This window comes from Sus scrofa, chromosome 15, assembly GCF_054392235.1.
Source record: "Sus scrofa isolate SSC_HxYL_T2T_F1_AM1 chromosome 15, Sscrofa_HxYL_maternal_Yorkshire_Landrace_v2.0, whole genome shotgun sequence".
NCBI lineage: Eukaryota > Metazoa > Chordata > Mammalia > Artiodactyla > Suidae > Sus > Sus scrofa.
The window spans coordinates 91767082-91787312 of NC_139397.1; the positions used below are offsets into that span (position 1 = coordinate 91767082).

Consider the following 20231-nt stretch of genomic DNA (forward strand, 5'->3'; position numbering starts at 1 on the left):
ATAACTAAATACATTTAATAATTAAATATATTACATATACTGTTTATCATATAAAACAATTATATTTACTACTATTCATAATTTTTATCTTATTTAACCTCCTAAAGATTAAAACTACAGAGTATTAAAAAAAAACTAGAGTACTAATCCTTTTTTTTTTCTTTTTTTTGTCTTTTTGCCTTTTCTTGAGCAGCTCCTGCAGCACATGGAGGTTCCCAGGCTAGGGGTCGAATTGAAGCTGTAGCCGCCAGCCTACACCAGAGCTACAGCAATGCGGGATCCAAGCCATGTTTGTGACCCACACCACAGCTCAAGGCAATGCCGGATTGTTAACCCACTGAGCAAGGCCAGGGATCGAACCTGCAACCTCATGGTTCCTAGTTGGATTCGTTAACCACTGAGCTACGACGGGAACTCCCTTAATCCTCTTAAAATGTGTCAATGTGTGGGGTATTTAGGACTACATCTGTAAATTTGCTTCTGTCTTTATAGTTTAGCCAATAAATTTTTGTGAGGAATATAATCATAGCAAACTACTTTCTATAGTCTAATCCTGGAATCTTAGTAATCAATTTTTTTTTTTTTTTTTTTTGTCGTCTATCTTTTCTAGGGCCACACCCACAGCATATAGAGATTCCCAGGCTAGGGGCTGAATCGGAGCTGTAGCTGCTGGCCTATGCCACAGCCACAGCAACACAGGATCCAAGCCGCATCTGCGACCTACATCACAGCTCAGGGCAACGCCAGATCCTTAACCCACTGAGCGAGGCCAGGGATCAAACCTGCAACCTCATGGTTCCTGGTTGGGTTCGTTAAACACTGAGCCACGACGGGAACTCCAATAATCAAATTTTATCAGTAATCCCCAAGGCTTTTTATTGCCTTAGACAAAGGATACCTCATCTTTTTTGTCTCTGTAAATGCAGTTTCAACATGACAAATGCCTGTGCAAACTGGTAAGCAGACACGAAACTGGAATTATAAATGACATAATCTTAGAGGAGTTCCCATTGTGGTTCAGTGGTAATGAACCTGACTAGTATCTGTGAGGATGCAGATTCGATCCCTGGCCCTGCTTTGTGCGTTAAGGCTACAGTGTGAGCTGTGGTGTAGGTCGCAGGGTCAGCTTGGATCTGGCATTGCTGTGGCTGTGGCGTGGGCTGGTAGCTGCAGCTCCAACTGGAGCCCTAGCCTAGGAACTTACATATGCTGCTGGTGCAGCCCTATAAATTAATAAATAGATAGATAAATGACACAATCTTAGAGTTAGAATAGCCCACTGATATAATCTATTCCAACACTCTTGTTTCATATCTGAAGAAAGGACAGCACAAAGAGATGAGCCCACTTGTTCCAGGTCCTGGAGCCCTGTCACAACAGAACCAGGACCACGTATCCTGACTCCTGAAATCTAGGGGCCATCCCCATAACTCCATTCTTCCCTCACCTCCAGAGGCATCTCTTCTTACTGACACTTTCTAGTATGAAGCCTGAAGAGAATTTCTAATGCATTTTTTAAAAAGATATGCATTTTGTGATGTCATCCCTTAGATTACCCTGGGTCCCACCATCAGGGTTAGGTCCACAGTATCAGAACTTCAAGTAGTTCTTAGCTTTCTGCCTCTTTCTATCTCTAGCTTAAATTAATAAAATCATTAATTCACTCACTCTCTCACTCATTCATTCAACAAACATTTACTGGATACTAATATATACCAGGCCTAATCCCTGGGTTAAGAATTACTTTCACCCAGCAGTTCCTGTCGTGGCTCAGTGGTTAACGAATCCGACTAGGAACCATGAGGTTGCGGGTTCAATCCCTGCCCTTGCTCAGTGGGTTAAGGATCTGGTGTTGCCTTGAGCTGTGGTGTAGGTTGCAGATGCGGCTCAGATCCCACGTTGCTCTGGCTCTGGTGCAGGCCAGCAGCTACAGCTCCAATTTGACCCCTAGCCTGGGAACCTCCATATGCCGCAAGAGCGGCCCAAGAAAATGGCAGAAAGATAAAAAAAAACAAAAAAAAACTTTCACCCAGTGTAGGCACAGGACATTTTTTTAAGTTTTATTGAAATATAGTTTATTTACAATGTTGTGATCATTTCTGCTGTACAACAAAGTGATTCAGTTATACATATACATATACACATATCCATTCTTTTTCAGATTCTTTTGCCACATAGATTATCACAGAATGCTGGGTAGAGTTCCCTGCGCTATACCATAGTTCCATATACTACAGTGTGCATATGCTAATCCCAAACTTGACACAGGATGTTTTTAAAGTGCCTTCAAGAAAACAAAAGCAAAAACAAAACTTCCATTGATATAGCGTAGTTTCTAAGACTTAATGTTAGGTGAGAAAGCAAAGTGTAAAACATTATGTATATGATGCAACCATTTGTTAGAACAAAAAGAAAAAGAATATATGCGTGGACATTCACATAAAAACAGTCATGTATGTATGTATATACACATATTTGCTGGTATATGGACAGAATACTTCTGAAAGGATAGTCACATAATTACTAATACAGGTTGCCTCTAAAGAGTGGAACTGAGTGACTGGGTACCAGGGTTTGAGGAAGAATTTTCATTTGAATTTTGATCCATGTGAAATTACTATTTATTCCAAATATAAACCACAACTGAAACCAATAGTCTCGTTTCTTTCATAATTTTAAAGAAGCCCCTACCCCTCAGAATAAGCAGTTCATCTCTGTTAGAGAACCCCATCCTGAAGCCCTTGTAGTTTTCTCTTTCTTTCCACTTTAATCTTTATGGCCTTGTATCATGGACCTCCACCCATGTGGCCGCAAGACTTCCTTCCCATCCAGGCTGAACTGTATCTGGCAGCAGGACCACTATAAAGACAGAAACTCCCATCTGCATTTAAAGTCTGAGAAATGAAAGTATATTTTTGTAACAAAAGAATTATGTGATGCTGAAGAACAAAACACGCTCACATCTGCCCTAATGGGAGGAAGCCTATTTTTGGTAATCTAAAAATATTGTCTATCTTTAATATAGTTCTATCTCTACTTTAAAAAATTGGAGTGTACCTGATATACTATGTAAGAAAACAAAACCACATTCTGACTCAGGAGGAATTAGGAAACTGTCAAGTTTCCCCAAGGTCTTCTTATACCTTCTCATCTTCCTTTTACTTTTAAAAACTCTATTTGTAACTTACTCTACGGTGGTAAAAGATTTTTCTGCTTAATAAAAAGCAACCACCTAAGAAGACCTATATTTAGTCAAATCTCTATTATCTGAGTTTCCAATACTAAGCTACTTGTGAAGTGAGTTTGAACCTAACTATCAGTAACTAGAAAGTAATACTATACCTTGATGATTTTGTGGAAATATTCCCCTAAGAATTAATGGAGGGGAAGGAGGGATAGACAGTAGGAACAACAGCAGGGGAGTAACTTGAAAGGAAAGATGTTCATAACAGTGCTATTTATAATAAGAAAAAGTGGAAATAACTCAAACAGCCAACAACATAGGAATGACCAAGTGAACCATGCATGTCAAAACAAGAGTAATCTTACATAGCAACTAAAAGAATAATAATATTGAGAGAAAACAGCCACACAGAACGGTCTATACAGTGATTGCAAATCTAAAATTTATTTTATTGTCATTTGTAACAATCAGATGAAAACCTGCAGTGATGGTGACAATTTGACAATTTTGAGGTCTGTCTTTTGCAAAGCTTTGGCTATATCTTACACAAAGATAAAGAATCAGGGTTGAATTCTTCATTCTACTTGCCTGAAGAGCTTCTTCATTTGATGGGGTAGTTGAATTAGAGTATCTCTATGTTCAAGCTCTAAAAAGTCTATGTACTTTCATATTAAATCCCGTGAATTTATGAACATTAAACATTATCAGTTCTACAAACTGCAAAATCTTGGATCAGATTACTATCATAAAAATGAGCCTCTACTACTGTTTTAATTTCTACAGTTCATAAAGAAAATGAATCTGCAGTGAGGTGACTGGGATCTGGTTCAGATACCAAATATATCAAGCACCTAAATTCAACCCTAGGCTGTCCAATCTTTAAAAAGGACCTGATTACTATTAGGAGACAACAGTCAAGGTCCGCGAGTATACACACTTTCAAGTCTTTTTCAAGTATTTCCCACTCAGGAATTAGGAGGGAAAAAAACCAAACAAGTCCATAAATCATTATACCAACAACAGCAGCATTAAAAATAACAATAGCATGCACTAAGTGTTTATTTTGTGCCAGGCATGTCCAATGCTTTACTTTTTCCCATTCAGTCCTAATAATACCTCTCAGATAGACATATTATTTTGATTTACAGACAAAGAAGTTCACGGTCAGAGAGGATAAAAAATTTGCCCAAGGTCATCCAGCAGAGCCAGGACTTGAACCAAGTCTTTCTGACTTCATGCTCTTAACTATTATACTATATTGCCTTCCTAGGACAAAAACCAAGATTAACCCCCTCCAAAATACCTCTGAAAATACTGTTTTCCTAATTCTATCTTTTCCTCTCGTTATGAAGCATCAAGTTGAAATTACCACCTTAGTGTGACTTATAATTAGTATAAACAAATAGTAAAAATAATGCTGACTGGAGTGGACCTACATAAAAAACAGATCAGAAATACAGAATGAAGAATTCCCGTCGTGGCTCAGTGGTTAACGAATCCGACTAGGAACCATGAAGTTTTGGGTTAGATCCCTGGCCTTGCTCAGTGGGTTAAGGATCCGGCATTGCCTTGAGCTGTGGTGTAGGTTGCAGACGTGGCTGTGGCTCGGATCCCGCGTTGCTGTGGCTCTGGCGTAGGCCGGCAGCTACAGCTCCAATTTGACCCCTAGCCTGGGAACCTCCACATGCTATGGGAGCGGCCCTAGAAAAGGCAAAAAAAAAAAAAGAAAAGAAATACAGAATGAATTAAACCCGATTTGTGTTATATAAAATATAAACTATGCAAGGTTGTAGGATGAAATTATGACAAGCAATGGGAACATACAATGCTCTATGCAAATAGCTGGGTTTGTGGGACAGCAACAAAACAAACAAAACAGGATGGGCTGGGATAAAGGCTAAGGGACTGGAACTTTGTTTTGTCTTTCTTTTTAAAGTTGTGCTTTCAGCAGCACCTTCAATTAATGCTGGCAACTCCACACTTCCCAGTAAAATGTAACAGCTTCTGAGACTCCATGGAAGCTCAAACAAACTCATGATTATGGTTATGAGACAAGGTAAACACCTCTAGCATGATTTAATTTCCTGAACTGCAAGAGTATTTGTGATAACAGGGAAACTGAAAGAGTGACTTTCCTGACCATGAGTGAAAAACTGAGTTTAAACCTGCTGTTCACTCATCTCAAGTGCAGGCCATTATAATGATAAAAGAGTATAGTGTGGAGAAATCTGCTCTGTTTTCTCTTGTCCAACTGATTTTCTAAACAGGTATATTAATGATGAATTTTTCCTGGAGGAGCATTTTTTCCTTTTTCCTTTCCTAGTTTGCCAATTCAGAGTTAACTGCTCAACGGCAGTAAAACGGATGTAGTGATTTGTTCACACACAGACAAATGAAGCAACTTCTCATTTATTTATTTATTAAATTCAATACTGCTGAGGGGAAGACGGAATATGACACAGTAACCATACTTAAATATTCAGAACTCACCCTGAATCACACTGAATATCACAACTTAGAAATTGAATTAAACCATTTATATCTCTGACATCTATGATATGATTAATATGAATTATGAAAATTTATTCTAAGTTGCAATGTAACAAAAGGCAATTTAAAGTCATTTCTGCACATCAGTTACACAAATACCTGAGCTCTCAAAGTTGGAAATTTCCACATGACACTGTCTAATAAAAGAAAACTCTTGAAGTTATGAAATTTAAAGTATATTTCTAAGAGCACTGTATGAAATTTTAAACAACCAAAGCTGACCTATAATCAACTGCCCTAAACTTATCAGCACACAAAACACTTAGCTACTCTCTGTTTTGTTTTTTCACACAGGACACCCTCAAATGGTGAAGTACCCACAAAGGAAGGTATAGTGGGATGGATTCTCTTACTATTCCCCTTGACATAGGTAACTCAATCTAGGTAGATGGTTATTTACAACAGTATTTTAAAGCAAACATAGCAGCTGTTATTAAGTTTTAGAAACCCATTACATTTGCTAAGTAACCAGCTGAGATATAACACACTGGAGATGTTTTTAGGAAATTATAAAATATAATCATGTTAACTCAAAAACTGCCAAATATATCTTTCTCATGTCTCTGCATTAATCTGCTCTAAAAAGAAACCTGAGCTATTATAAAATTTAAAATAAATTACCCAAAGGAAATGTGGAATTAAAAATCATTAATCTGGGCATCTAATTGAAAGAAATATTGCTAATCAGAGCTTGGATGCTATACATTTTAATCACAGATTGAAATGTCAACCATTGTACAGCAAAAGACTGTCTCATTTGTGATGGATAGGTTCTTATTTTCAGAATTGTGAGGGTGTTTCCTGACTTCAGTTCTCACCAACAGCTGAGACAATAGGTGAGAAATGGGAAATGGGAGTGACAGGAGAGACTGACACACACAGAGACCAAAAGAAATGTGCCAGAGAGCTGGCCAGCCTGGAAGAACAACCTGTATTTCCTCCCAGCGGCACTAAAATAAGGAAGACAAAATCAATGAACAGTGGTAATGCCGTATACTAATCTCCAACTGGAATACTACGATGGACGAAACTGGCTCTTGCAAAGACTTAGGACCCTGCTGGATAAGAAGAGATGGTAGTTAACAGGAGCACTGGGAGAAGAAACGGGTCAGAGCTTCCTCTGGGTTTTCACAATGTCTGGGAGTAGAGCTTTTAAGTGCATCTATTCACCCTGACCCATATTCATCAGAGATGTTAAGTATCAAATTAGAAGTCTCACCTAGGGCTTCTGCAGACTAGCAGGCTGATCATCCCTGGCAGACATTGGACTGGGGGGGTGGGTAGATGTGTGCTCTCACTGTAATGTCCTGTTACTCAACATAGTTCCTGAGGACACAAGTTTGCTTTCTTTGCCACCCTCACGGCAGCCTCAGTTGCTGCTCTGTGCAACTTTGCTTAAGGGTGAGGAAACAGCATCCTCGTCGTGTGGTCCTCTCCTTGGAGCAGCCGTTCTCCAACATGCACGGCATGTATGAAGTCCACTGCACTGAGCAGTGTTAAGGCGGGACGCAGAGGGGACCCAGCAGAAGCCTTGATCCCTCTGAGTCATTCTGAAATGGACTCTTTTGTTCTGTGTCTCCAAGGCAGCCAGAAGGCTTGATCAGAAAGGGACTGGACATGCTAATAAGCAAACCAAATGCTTCAAAGCAATATCCTCAGTCCTCTCCAGCCTGCTTTTCCTGCTTCTATAGAAAGAGGCCAGTCACCACCTTTCTATTTCAGTCACATTATGGTTCTGTGGGAACTGTCATTTTTCCTTTACTGTGGTTTCCAAGGCCTGAAAATAACCTTCTCATTAGCTTCACTCAAGTTCATTGTTAACATAAATAGGCCAAAATAGGCAGCCATGTACAAGAGCACTTAAAGGGAACATTATCAGCACTGCTCATCTATTTATGTTCTAAATAGAAATATTCAAAAGAGTATGGACAAAAAAATCCTGGGTTTTTCATATTCTCAGGAAATACACTGTGGATAATTTTTAACTTCCTGGAAAAGAATTAAGATGACTGATATCTTTTAATTCTCTTTAGGCCTGACTCTGTCACATCCAGGTGGCCACTAGCAGAAGCTTGAGTAATGTGGAAAATATGTCTGTGCAGCTGCTGGCAAAGAAGCAAAATTATACTTCCTCGGAAATAGTGTGACAGAGTTCCTGCAAAGGAATGCAATGTTGGCTGATTTGTAAGCAGAACTGCCACTGGTATGCACTCTCAAATCCAACCCCAACACTCCCTGGCCACATCCCACTCTGGGAGTGCATGGCTGGAGCTCATAAAAATAGAATGGTTCCACTGTGGATCAGGTGCTCTTCTTTCCTGTCCATCCTCCAGGACACATTCATGCTTAGGGTAAAGAAGGAAAACGAGTTCTGAGGGACAACAGATGATGCCAGAAGATAAGACAGGGCCACAGTGCCCACTTCACTGGGTAAGGGCAGCTAAGGAGGGCTGTCTCATTAGCTGTTTCAACAGCTACCTTTGCTTCAGACTTTAGCTTCAATTGTAGACGAAAGTCACCCGAACAACAGTTAACTACCAGTGGGATTAGTGATTTTCACTATGCTTGGCTTGCACAGAAGAATGCGAACATCTTTCCCTGGGGAGTTTCAGGACAGCTGATCAATCTGGAAACAAAATTCTATTTCATGGGTTGGCAAATTTTTTCTGTCAAGGGCCAGATAGTAAGTAGTCTGTGTGGGCTACATAAGGTCTCTGCTGCAACTATTCAACTCTATATAGCTCAAAAGCAGCCACAGGCAATGTTAGCAAGTGAGCATGTGTTCCAATAAAACTTTATTTATAAAAACAGGCAGTGGGCTGGATTTGGCCCCTAGCCATAGTTTGCTGCCTCTTGTTTTAACAGGCACACTGATATTGCTACAAGAGTGATTGAGAAATGATGATGGAAGTTCCCTGATGGCTCAGGGGGTTAAGGATACGGTGTTGTCACTGCTGTGGTGTGGGTTTGATACCTGGCCTGGGAATTTCTTTATGCTGCAGGCGCAACCAAAGGGGAGGTGGGAAAAAAAAAAGGAAAGAGAGAGAGAAATGATGATGACCAGGACCAAGTGTTCTGGCAAAACTAATCTATGGCATTAGGAGTCAGAATAGTGGTTGCTCTTTGTGGAATTTTAGGGGTTTGGGAAAATAATAGAAACGAAGCATGGTGAAGTTTCTGGGTTACTGATAATATTCTATTTCTTCATGTGGGTATTGGGAAAATTCACTGAGTTTTGTGAGAACTAGTTTATGAGTTGTGTTAATTTCTGTGTGTCTGGAACCTCAATACACTGTTTTTTAAGGAGAAATCATTTAAGAAAAATAAGGTAGAAAATCCTCTCTAGAGAGTGGAGGGGTTGGGCCAACTGTCTGTGGGTTCCCAGCTACGCAGTGACAAGGACAGAGGTCAAATTTTTTTCAGTGTGCTTTTTAAAAAAAATTGTGGTAAAAACCACATAACATAAAATTTACCATCTTAACCATTTTTAAATGAACAGTCCAGTAGAGTTAAAGTATATTTACATTGTTGAGAAACAGATGTCCGGAACTTTTTCATCCTGCAAATCCAAAACTCTACCCATTAAATAACAACTCTGTGTTTCCTCCACCCCTCAGCCTTTGTTAACCACCATTCTGCTTTCTGTTTCTATGAATCTGACTACTTTAGGTACCTCATGTAAGTGGAATCACAGAATTTGCCTTTTTTGACTGGCTTATTTCCTTAACATAATGTCCTCAAGGTTCACTCAAATTACAGCATGGGACAGGGATTCCATTTCTTTTTACGGTTGAATAAAATTCCATATTAATAGACCATGTTTTGTTTTTTGTTTTTGTTTTTACAGCCACAACTGAGGCATATGGAAGTTCGCAGGCTAGGGGTTGAATTGGAGCTGCAGCTGCCACCTGCAGCTGCCATCACAGCCACAGCCACGCCGGATCTGAGCCCACTTCTGCAACTTACACCACAGCTTGTAGCAATACCAGACCCTTAACTTACTGAGCGAGGCCAGGGATCAAATCTGTACCCCCACAGACACGGTGTCAGGTTCATTTTTTTTTTTTTTTTTCGACTTTGTGCCTTTTCTAGGGCTGCTCCCACGGCTTATGGAGGTTCCCAGACTAGGGGTCCAATCGGAGCTGTAGCAACCAGCCTATACCAATGCCAGATGTGAGCCACGTCTGTGACCTACACCACAGCTCATGGCAACGCCAGATCCTTAACCCACTGAGCAAGGCCAGGGATCAAACCTGCAACCTCATGGTTCCTAGTCAGATTCGTTAACCACTGTACCACGCCATGACGGGAACTCCGGTGTTGGGTTCTTAATGTGCTGAGCCACAACAGGAATCCCAACAGACCACATTTTGTTTATCAAGTTATGTTGGACATTTAGGTTGCTTCCACCTTTTGCCTATTGTGAAAGTTGTTGCTATGAACATTGGTGTGCAAATATAAATATGTCTTCAAGACCCTTTTGATTCTTCTGGTTGTATATTCAGAGGTGGAACTGCTACATCCTACGGTAGTTCCATTTTTAATTTTTGGAGGAAATTCCATACTGCTTTCAATAGAGAGTGTATACCCTTTTATAATTACACTGAGAGTGCATAAGGATTCCATTTCTTCACCTCTTCATGCACACTTATTGTTTTCTGGTTTTGTGAATGTAGCACAGACCAATTTTTTAGAAGTCCCTTCCCCCCCTTTTTTGGGTCTTTTGTCCTTTTAGGGCCACACCCGAGGCATATGGAGGTTCCCAGGCTAGGGGTCCAATCGGAGCTGTAGCCACCAGCCTACACCACAGCCACAGCAACGCAGGATCCGAGCTGTCTGCGACCTACACCACAGCTCACGGCAACACCGGATCCTTAACCCACTGAGTGAGGCCAGAGATGGAACCCAAAACCTCATGATTCCTAGTCGGATTTGTTAACCACTGAGACACGATGGGAACTCCCAGAAGCCATTTTTTGAAGGCTGGCAAAGCTTTACCCAAATTAAACTCTAAGTAGCAAAGGCCTCCAAAAAAAGAACCTCAAATCCATATGGAAACTTTACATTCATCCTAAAAGACCAGCGACATTTTGATATGACTTTATCCTCTCAGCTCAAAGTTTCTGAATTGGTTGAATGATCCTAGTAGGTGAAATGTCTAACAGCATACTAAAAGATGCATAGCAAGAGAGAAAAATTTTAAATTATGTTTTGGAGTTCTCCTGTGACACAATGGATTAGGATCCAGTGTTGTCACTGCAGCAGCTTGGGTTGCTGCTGTGGCACAGGTTTGATTCCTGGCCCAGGAACTTCCACGTGCTGGATATAGCCAAAAAACCAAAACCAAATAGCAAAAAAAAAAAAAAAAAAAAAGTGTGTCTTCATATCTTGTTTGAAATGCCACCCTTATGTATCTCCCAGAGAAAGCAATAATATGACTATTGAAAGAGCAAGTCTAGGGTGAATTTATTTAATTAACTTTGGTCCCACTACACTGCAATAACTGGGAATTCTCCCAAAGGAACAAGTAGATTAGCACAGGGAGGAGCTAGAAACCCTCCAAAGTAGTCACACAAGCAGAAAGAAAAGAGAAAGTTGCGAACTGAATCAGTGGAAGGTCAAACAGAAAAGCCAGGCTCCAGGTGCGACAACATGCAGTTGCCTACCTTGCTCTTCTAAAAGGACACGAACAGCTGAGTTTTCCTCCACTTTTTTTCTGGCTGCTGCTTCTTCTTCTTTTGACCACTGCATGTGATCCCTTTCAAAAAAAAATGAAGATTATAAAACATGCTTTATAACTGAAAAAGGCAGAAAAAGAGTGACAAGGGATACGTCTTTTATTTTAGATACAACAAAGACAAATGATACAAACAAATTCCATCTCAAATAAATATACTCTGTCGGATGTTCCTTCAGATGGTGCTGGTACAACCCTGGAACTCCTACGGTTCTGTTTAAAGCTTGTTTTGTTGCAAGCCCCAGCCACTTCTGGGAAATGATTGCTAAAGTTATGCTCCAGGAGGACCATGGTGTACATTTATTTGGGTGCTGGCATGGTTTGCTATTTCACACTAATGCTAAATTTATTTACCTTTTTGTTAATTTATGAACAGGGCACTCTTTGATAGTTTTTTAATACTCCTTTTACACTTTTCTTATTAGCTGCCTTAATTTCTGTATATGAATTCATTTATATTTAAATGATAGACTATTTGATATAGCTTGTAAGGTCATCTTTCTAGGATCCGGCACTTTCTACATGTGTTTTCATTTTCCGAATTTACTCTATATGAAAGGATATTATTTTCTGCTACCAAAATTTCTTGGAATAGAAGAAACATCTTTATACAATAAAAGGTTTTTTTTTTTTTTAGCACGAGGCATATGGAAGTTCCCAGGCTAGGGGTCAAATTGGAGCTGTAGCTGCCAGCCTACGCCACAGCCACAGCAACACCAGATCTGAGCCATGTCTGCAACCTACACCATATCTCACCGCAACGCCAGATCCCCAACCCACTGAGCCAGGCCGGGAATTGAACCCACATCCTCAGGGATCCTAGTCGGGTTCGTTAAGCACTGAGCCATGAAGGGAACTCCAAGGTTTTGTTTTTATAAAGTCTGCATTTCTTTTTTTTCTAATAAGTAAAACTGTAAGTGAATGATGTAGTTTCCTGGAGAAAACCATTTTTCTAAACAATAAAGAAACTGCATGCCCAAAATTCAAGTCTGTTGCAGTGGCCTAGGAGCAATGAGTCCTAGACAAAGCTAGTAGCAATGGAACACAGAAGCGCAGAGTGGAGGGAGACACACTATGAAAGAAAACAGTAGTTATGACCTAGAGATTAACTAGACGTTCGGGGGAGAAGAATAAGTCAAGAATAATTCCAAAGTCTTAAAACTAAGTATGAAGGAAAATGAGGGTAACAATGACAGAACAAGGAGTTGCTTTGGGTGGAATGATAATAAGCTTGCTACTATTTTAAGTCATGTTTATTCAATCAGATATGAAAGGGTATATTCCAATAACCTGGCTATAAATATACCACTGAAAGATGAGAAATTTTTTCTTTTAAGAAGGATGAAAACTGGTATATTGAAATTCCTAGGAAACGTATATCGTAATGCAAAAATCAGAGTTTCACAGATGAAATTTTAACTACCATTATTTCAAATAAAATGCAGTTATTTACAACCCAAGTAATCACTAAACAGCTTTGTCACTTGCTGTAATAAATGACATGAGAACAAATTCTTACTTTGACTTACTTTAATATATATGAGCAATCAAATACATAATTTGGAGCTGGTAACTACATTTTAATTCTGTACATATAAATATAGAGAGGATATTAATCATCATGTGACACTTATGACATTAAAGATAATAAACCATTTATTGAAAAAACGGTATTATTAAGACTGGGGACAAGTTTCTCATCTATAAATTTCTACAAAATATAAGAAGGAAAATAGAACAGTCCATTTCTCTGTAAAAAAAATCAAGCTCTGAGACAAAGACAGTGAATGTGGTTTTTAGCTTTGAGCATTTGTTTTAAACTGTTAGTTTAACTTGCCTCTTCCTGAGTATTTAATAGATTGAGTTATTTCTTAAATTGTTTTAACTTCCTTACATTGTTTTTTATGTTGCTTCATTTTCTTAACTGCTAAGTAAGGAGAATATTATACCCTAGGCCCCTACAGAACAGATCTTCCACTGTACCGTTAAAGAATCCCCATAGAAATCTATAAAATGTTTCTACTGTATTTATGGGGACTTCCTCCAGACCTGCTGCTTTATGGCAGTTCTTTATATTAGAAGAGTCTGATTCATGCACACCAAAACCCAACAGACGGCAATAAAAGAATCATCCAGGTTTATAAGTAATAAATACAATTATAGTAGGATTCAAACACAGAGACAACTAACAAACAAACTGCAAAATAATCAGGTATTTAACAACAACTACCAGCACCACCGAAGGGAGAAAATGGTTCATATTGTTTGACTTGCAAATTGTACTTCTGGGAATTTATTGTAATGAAGCCACTAAAAAAGAAAAAGAGAGAGAGAGAAGTTCTATACAGAGAAGTATCTGTACAACAGTATTCACTGGAATATCAAATGTAACAATAGTAAAAAATTAGCAACAACCTCAGTGATAAGAAATGGAAAAATTATAGTAACTCAAAGGAATATTATGTCGACATTTAAAATGGTAGATATGAAGGTTATGTAACAACATGGAAAAGTATATATGAAATAGCATGAATAAAGCAGCAGGTCACCAAATGCATATGTATTTTAATCACAACTATATAAAAGTATATATACACTAGGTGAGATTAAAAAAAATTATATTAGAATAGTGGAATTAAGAGATAACTGCCTTAAAATTTCCCTAATATTGTAAGGCTGCTTCAACTAGAGATAATTTTTTAAAAAATTATCTTTAATTAAAAAAACTATACTGTATGTTTAAGACATATAAAAACGGTCATTAAAATTTTTATCATCCTTCTTATGGGAAAACCTAGCAATCTTTGTAATTAAAAAGAAGATATATTCTCTTGGAGTTCCTGTGGTGGCTCAGTGGTTAATGAATCTGACTAGGAACCATGAGGTTGAGGGTTCGATCCCTGGCCTCGCTCAGAGGGTTAAGGATCTGGCATTGCCATGAGCTGTGCTGTAGGTCGCAGATGTGGCTTGGATCCTGCGTTGCTGTGGCTCTGGCATAGGCTGGCGGCTACAGCTCTGATTAGACCTCTAGCCTGGGAACCTCCATATGCCGTGGGAGCAGCCCTAGAAAAGGCAAAAAGACAAAAAAAAAAAATATATATATATATATATTTTTTTTTTTCTTAAATAAGAGAATTGAAAAGAAAATACAAAATATTCTGAGTATTTTTCCTGAAAACTTGAATTTGAGAAAAAGAAATCCTGGAGTTCCCGTCGTGGCGCAGTGGTTAGCAAATCCGACTAGGAACCATGAGGTTGCGGGTTTGGTCCCTGCCCTTGCTCAGTGGGTTGGCGATCCGGCGTTGCCGTGAGCTGTGGTGTAGGTTGCAGACACGGCTCGGATCCCGCGTTGCTGTGGCTCTGGCGTAGGCCGGTGGCTACAGCTCCGATTCAACCCCTAGCCTGGGAACCTCCATATGCCTCGGAAGCGGCCCAAGAAATAGCAACAACAACAAAAACAAAAACAAAACAAAACAAAAAGACAAAAGACAGAAATCCTATAAATAAAAGATAGCAGAGTTCCCTCGTAGCTCAGCAGATTAAGGATCTGGCATCGTCACTGCTGTGGCTTTGATTATAGCTGTGGAGTGGATTTGAGCTCTGGCCCCAGAACTTCTGTATGCCTTGGGTGTGGCAAAAAAATTTTAAAAACATTTTTTCGGGGCCACACCCATGGCACATGGAGGTTCCCAGGCTAGGGGCTGAATGGGAGCTACAGCTGCCAGCCTACACCACAGCCAAGCGTGCCTGCAAACCACATCACAGCTCATGGCAACAATGGATCCTTAACCCACTGAGTGAGGCCAGGGATTGAACCTGTGTCCTCATGGATACCAGCGGGGTTCGCCACCACTGAGCCACAACAGGAACTCCAAAAATTTTTTAAAAAATAAATAAAAGATAGGATTTTTAGCAAGAAATTTTCACAACATGGCTAGTAGAATTAAGTCATAAATCCTATGACTTTAATGTGTGTGTGTGTGTGTGTATTTCATATTCCTTCCATGTGTATAGTGCAACTGGATGATGATTCCTTCCTTTAGCTTTAAATTCATGGCAATAAAAGTCTAACCAATTGTGTATTTGGTTTGATTTGGAAAAGTTAAACATACACACACACACCCCTTCTCCTCAGTTGTTTGGCTTGGGTACTAATATTTTTGAGAATCCTACATATAGAAAATTCTGCTAAATGTGGTGCCACTTCCTATTATAATTTTTAACAATCAGATATAAACCAAAGCACCCACAGTGTAAGCTATGTGGCTAAAATATTTTTCTGTCTTTGTCATTTACTGTGTATGCAAAAGTGTCGTTAAAGGACAAAATTTAAAGACAAATGTAACAAATGTATTAGGAGACTAGGGCATTAAAAATAAAATATTCTTAGGTAAAGGGAATAAATAAAGTTTATTAGTTTCACCTAAAACAATTTCAATAATCTTTGGGAGTTCCCGTCGTGGCTCAGTGGTTAAGGAATCTGACTAGGAACCATGAGGTTGTGGGTTCAATCCCTGGCCTTGCTCAGAAGGTTAAGGATCCGGTGTTGCTTTGAGCTGTGGTGTAGGTCACAGACTCGGCTCGGATCCCGCGTTGCTGTGGCTCTGATGAAGGCCAGCAGCTACAGCTCCGATTCGACCCCTAGCCTGGGAACCTCTATATGCCACGGGAGCGGCCCTAGAAAAGGCAAAAAGACAAAAAAAAAAAACAAAAAACAAAAAAACAACAAAAACTATTTCAATAATCTTTAATTCCATAACAGAGTCATTTTAAAGTTACAATTATAGTAGTAACAGAAAATTTTAAAGAGAAAAAGTCTCACCCTAATCAATTAACAGTTCCCTTCCTGTATGGACACATACACACACACACAAAACATTCTTCTCTATAGTTACAAAATCTTCATAATTCTAACTTAAAACTGCCGTATAGGACCTATGATTTGGGCCTAGAAATGGTCTTACCCTCCTGCATAAACAATAATAAAATAAAAGAGTACATGACACAACTGTATTTAGGCACTGGAACAAAATTTAAAGACAAATTTAAATTTTCAGACAGCACAGAACTATGTTCCTTAAGAGAAACACAAGAGGCCAATCCTCACATTTACCCTGGCCTTCTAGACATGTTCTAGACTGTGGTGCAGAGGTGGAACTCGAGCAGAGCCTTGCTCTCTCACTGAGTAGCAGTGTTGTGAATTGAGAAGGCAGCGATCAGGGTTCAGAGTTGCTGAGATGGTGAGACTTTGTGCAGCAGAACACTGAAGAAGAGGGGTGGCTGGACAAAGGGGAGGTCCCTGAAGTCTGCAGAGGCAGTGACGTGCAGTGCTTGGAGATAGATACTGGAGTTCTGGCTAAGCAGAATGGAGAGATCTCTCTGAACACTGTGAGTATTCAGTTAAGACCCCAGAAATGCCTTGCTACAGGAATAAGACTACCACACTAGACTCAGAATTAATATCAAAATAATCCCACCCTAACAATACCTAAAATTATACCTGACCTGACCAAGAAGATCTGGCAATAATTTAACCACTTGCCAGGAAAAAACTCAACACCTTTAAAGGAAGAAAAAAACATAATCCAGATTCCACATAAAATCTCATCCATAATGTCCACTGTACAATCAAAATTATTAGCATGTGAAGAAGTAGGAAAATGTGATCCCTAATTAAGAGAAAAGGCAGTCAACAAATATAGACTGTGAGAAAATCCAAATGCTAAAATTAATACACAAGGACTTTAAAACAGCTTTTAAAAATGTTTCAAGATTTAAAGGAAAAGTTGGACAGAGTAAATGAATAGATGGGGGACACCTTAGCAAAGAAATGCTAACTATTAAAAGGAAATTCTAGAACTTATCCATATGTAATATCTAAAATAAAAAATTCATTGTGTAGGCTTAAAAGCTGATACTGCACAAAGAAAGGGTCAGTGAGGAGTTCCCACTATGGTGCAATGAGATCAATAGCATCTTGGGAGTGCTGGGACACAGGTTCAGTTCCCAGCCCAGCACAATGGGTTAAGGATCATCACTGGGGCAGCTGTGGCTTAGATTGCAGCTATGGCTCAAATCTGATCCCTGGCCTGGGAACTCCATATGCCTTAGGGTGGCCAAAAAAGGGAAAAAAAAAAAAGAAAGAAAAAAATAAAGATGAGTGAACTTAATGATATAGAAAATATCCAAACTGAAGAACAGAGAAACAGAGGATTGGAAAAAAAAGTACTAGTCTTGGTAAACTATGGGATAATACAAATTGTCTAAGAAACACATAAATTGAAGTCCCAGAAATAGAGGAGGGGGTGGGGTGGGGAAAGAAACTGAAAAAATACTGGCTAAAAATTCTCCAAATTTGATTTTTTAAAAAAGTGCAATCAATAAATCCAGGAAGCACAGCAAACCCAAGGGAAGATAAATACATACAAAACTGCTAAAAATTAAAGCTAAAGAGAAATCTTAAAAGTGCTATTATTTATAACAGAAAAAGCAATGCAAATGACAGATGACTAATCAGAAAAAATGGAGGCCAGAACACAAAGAAATAACATCTTTAAAATGCTGGAAGAAAAAAAAAATGTCAACTTTGATTTCTATATGCAATTAAGATACCATTGAAAATTTTAAATAGTCACTTTCAGGTAAATAAAATCTAGGAGAGGCTATTATCAGCAGAGTCTACAAGAAATGTTAAAGAAGTTTCTTCAAACTAAAGAAAAGTGGTACCAGATAGACTTAGACCTGTAGAATGGAATAAAGAGACCAGAAGTGATAAATATGCAGCTACCAATAAAAGACAATCTTTTTTTAATGCTTTCTTAATTTCTTTTTAAAAAAGCACTAACTCTATACAACAAAAATAATAAGGAATTATAGAGCTTATAACATGTATAGAAGTAAATGATAGGACAACAATATAGCAAACACTGGATGAGTAAATGGCATCACAATATTGTAAGGTTCTTACATTTTATATAATGTAGTACAATATTAATTCTAAGTAGACTGTATTAAGTTAAGGAAGCAAACTGTAAACTCTAGAACCGTGGTTCTCAAAGTATGATCCATCCACTCATTCAGTGTCCCACTAAGTCAAAGCTACTTTTGTTCTCCCTTTTTTTCAGCCCCACTTGCAGCATGTGGGAGTTCCTAGGCCAGGGGTCAAATCAGAGCTGCAGTTGGGGCCTATGCCACAGCCTCTGCAACACCAGGTCTGAGTCGTGTCTGTGACCTACACCACAGCTTACGGCAATGCTACATCCTTAACCCACTGAGCGAGGCCAGGGATCAAACCAGCATCGTCACAGAGACAATGCCAGGTCCTTACCCCACTACATCACCACAGGAACTCCTAAGTCAAAAGTATTTTCATGGGAGTTCCCTTGTGGGGCAGCAAGTTAAGGATCCAGAGTTGTAACTGCTGCAGTTCAGGTCACTGCTGTGGCACAGGTTCAATCCCTGGTCCAGGAATTTCCGCATGCAGCAGGCACAACTAAAAAGAAAAAACTATTTTCATAATACTGTTAACTTGCCTTTTTTCACTGTGTGACATTTGCCCTGATGGTATAAAAACAATGGTGGGTAAAACTGCAACTGCCCTAGGATGAACAAGGCAGTGGCATCAAAATATATAATCTCTAACTTAACGATGATTCAATTTATGATTTTTTTTTTTGTCTTTTTGCCATTTCTTGGGCCGCTCCTGCGGCATATGGAGGTTCCCAGGCTAGGGGTCCAATCAGAGCTGTAGCCACTGGCCGACGCCAGAGCCACAGCAACGTGGGATCCAAGCCGTGTCTGCAACCTACACCACACCTCACGGCAATGCCAGATCCTTTAACCCACTGAGCAAGGCCAGGGACCGAACCTGCAACCTCACGGTTCTTTTTTTTTTTTTTTTTTTTATTTTATTTTATTTTCCCACTGTACAGCAAGGGGGTCAGGTTATCCTTAGATGTATACATTGCAATTACAGTTTTTTCCCCCACCCTTTCTTCTGTTAACCTCATGGTTCTTAGTCGGATTTGTTAACCACTGCGCCACGACGGAAACTCCAATTTATGATTTTTTGACACTACGATGGTGCGAAAGTTCTATGCATTCATCAGAAACAGTACTTTGACTTTTGAATCTTGATCTTTTCCTGGGCTAATCATATGTGGTATGAGATGGCTCTCATGATGCTGGGCATTGGCAGTGAGCTGTAGCTCCCAGTCAGCCAAGTGATCACAAGAAATATACCTGCAACCATTCTGTGTCCACCAACATTCTGTTTTTCATTTTTGGTACAGTCTTCAATAAACTACATGAGACATTCAACACTATATTATATAATAGGTGTGATATTAGATGACTCAGCCCAACTATAGGCTAATATTAAGTGATCTGAAATGAATTTTTTTTTTTTTTTTTTTTTTTTTTTTTTTTGCTTTTCAGGGCTGCACCTGCAGTATATGGAGGTTCCCAGGCTAGGGGTCAAATCGGAGCTATAGCCACCAGCCTGCACCGCAGCCACAGCAACACCAGATCCGAGCTGCATCTATGACCTACACCACAGCTTGTGGCAATGCCGGATCCTTACTTTAAGCCACTGAGCAAGGCCGGGGATCAAACCTGCATCCTCATGGATACTAACCATGTTCATTTCTGCTGAGCTACAACGGGAACTCCCTGAAATGCATTTTTGACTTTTAATATTTTCATCTTACACTGGATTTACTGAGATGTAACCCCACCGTGAGTTGTGGAAGAGCTGTACTA

At 39.3% G+C, this 20231-nt stretch overlaps 1 protein-coding gene across 27 annotated transcripts in view; it reads right to left on the reverse strand.

Annotated features, from left to right (window-relative positions):
* Nucleotides 1–20231, reverse strand: part of METTL8 (methyltransferase 8, tRNA N3-cytidine) — an 87996-nt gene that overhangs the window by 15545 nt on the left and 52220 nt on the right. For all 27 annotated transcript variants that reach the window (XM_005671965.4, XM_084999497.1, XM_005671963.4 and 24 more), the window contains one exon: nucleotides 11401–11492. In XM_005671965.4, coding sequence (XP_005672022.1) covers nucleotides 11401–11492 — 92 coding nt within the window. The remainder of the gene's footprint in view (nucleotides 1–11400; nucleotides 11493–20231) is intronic.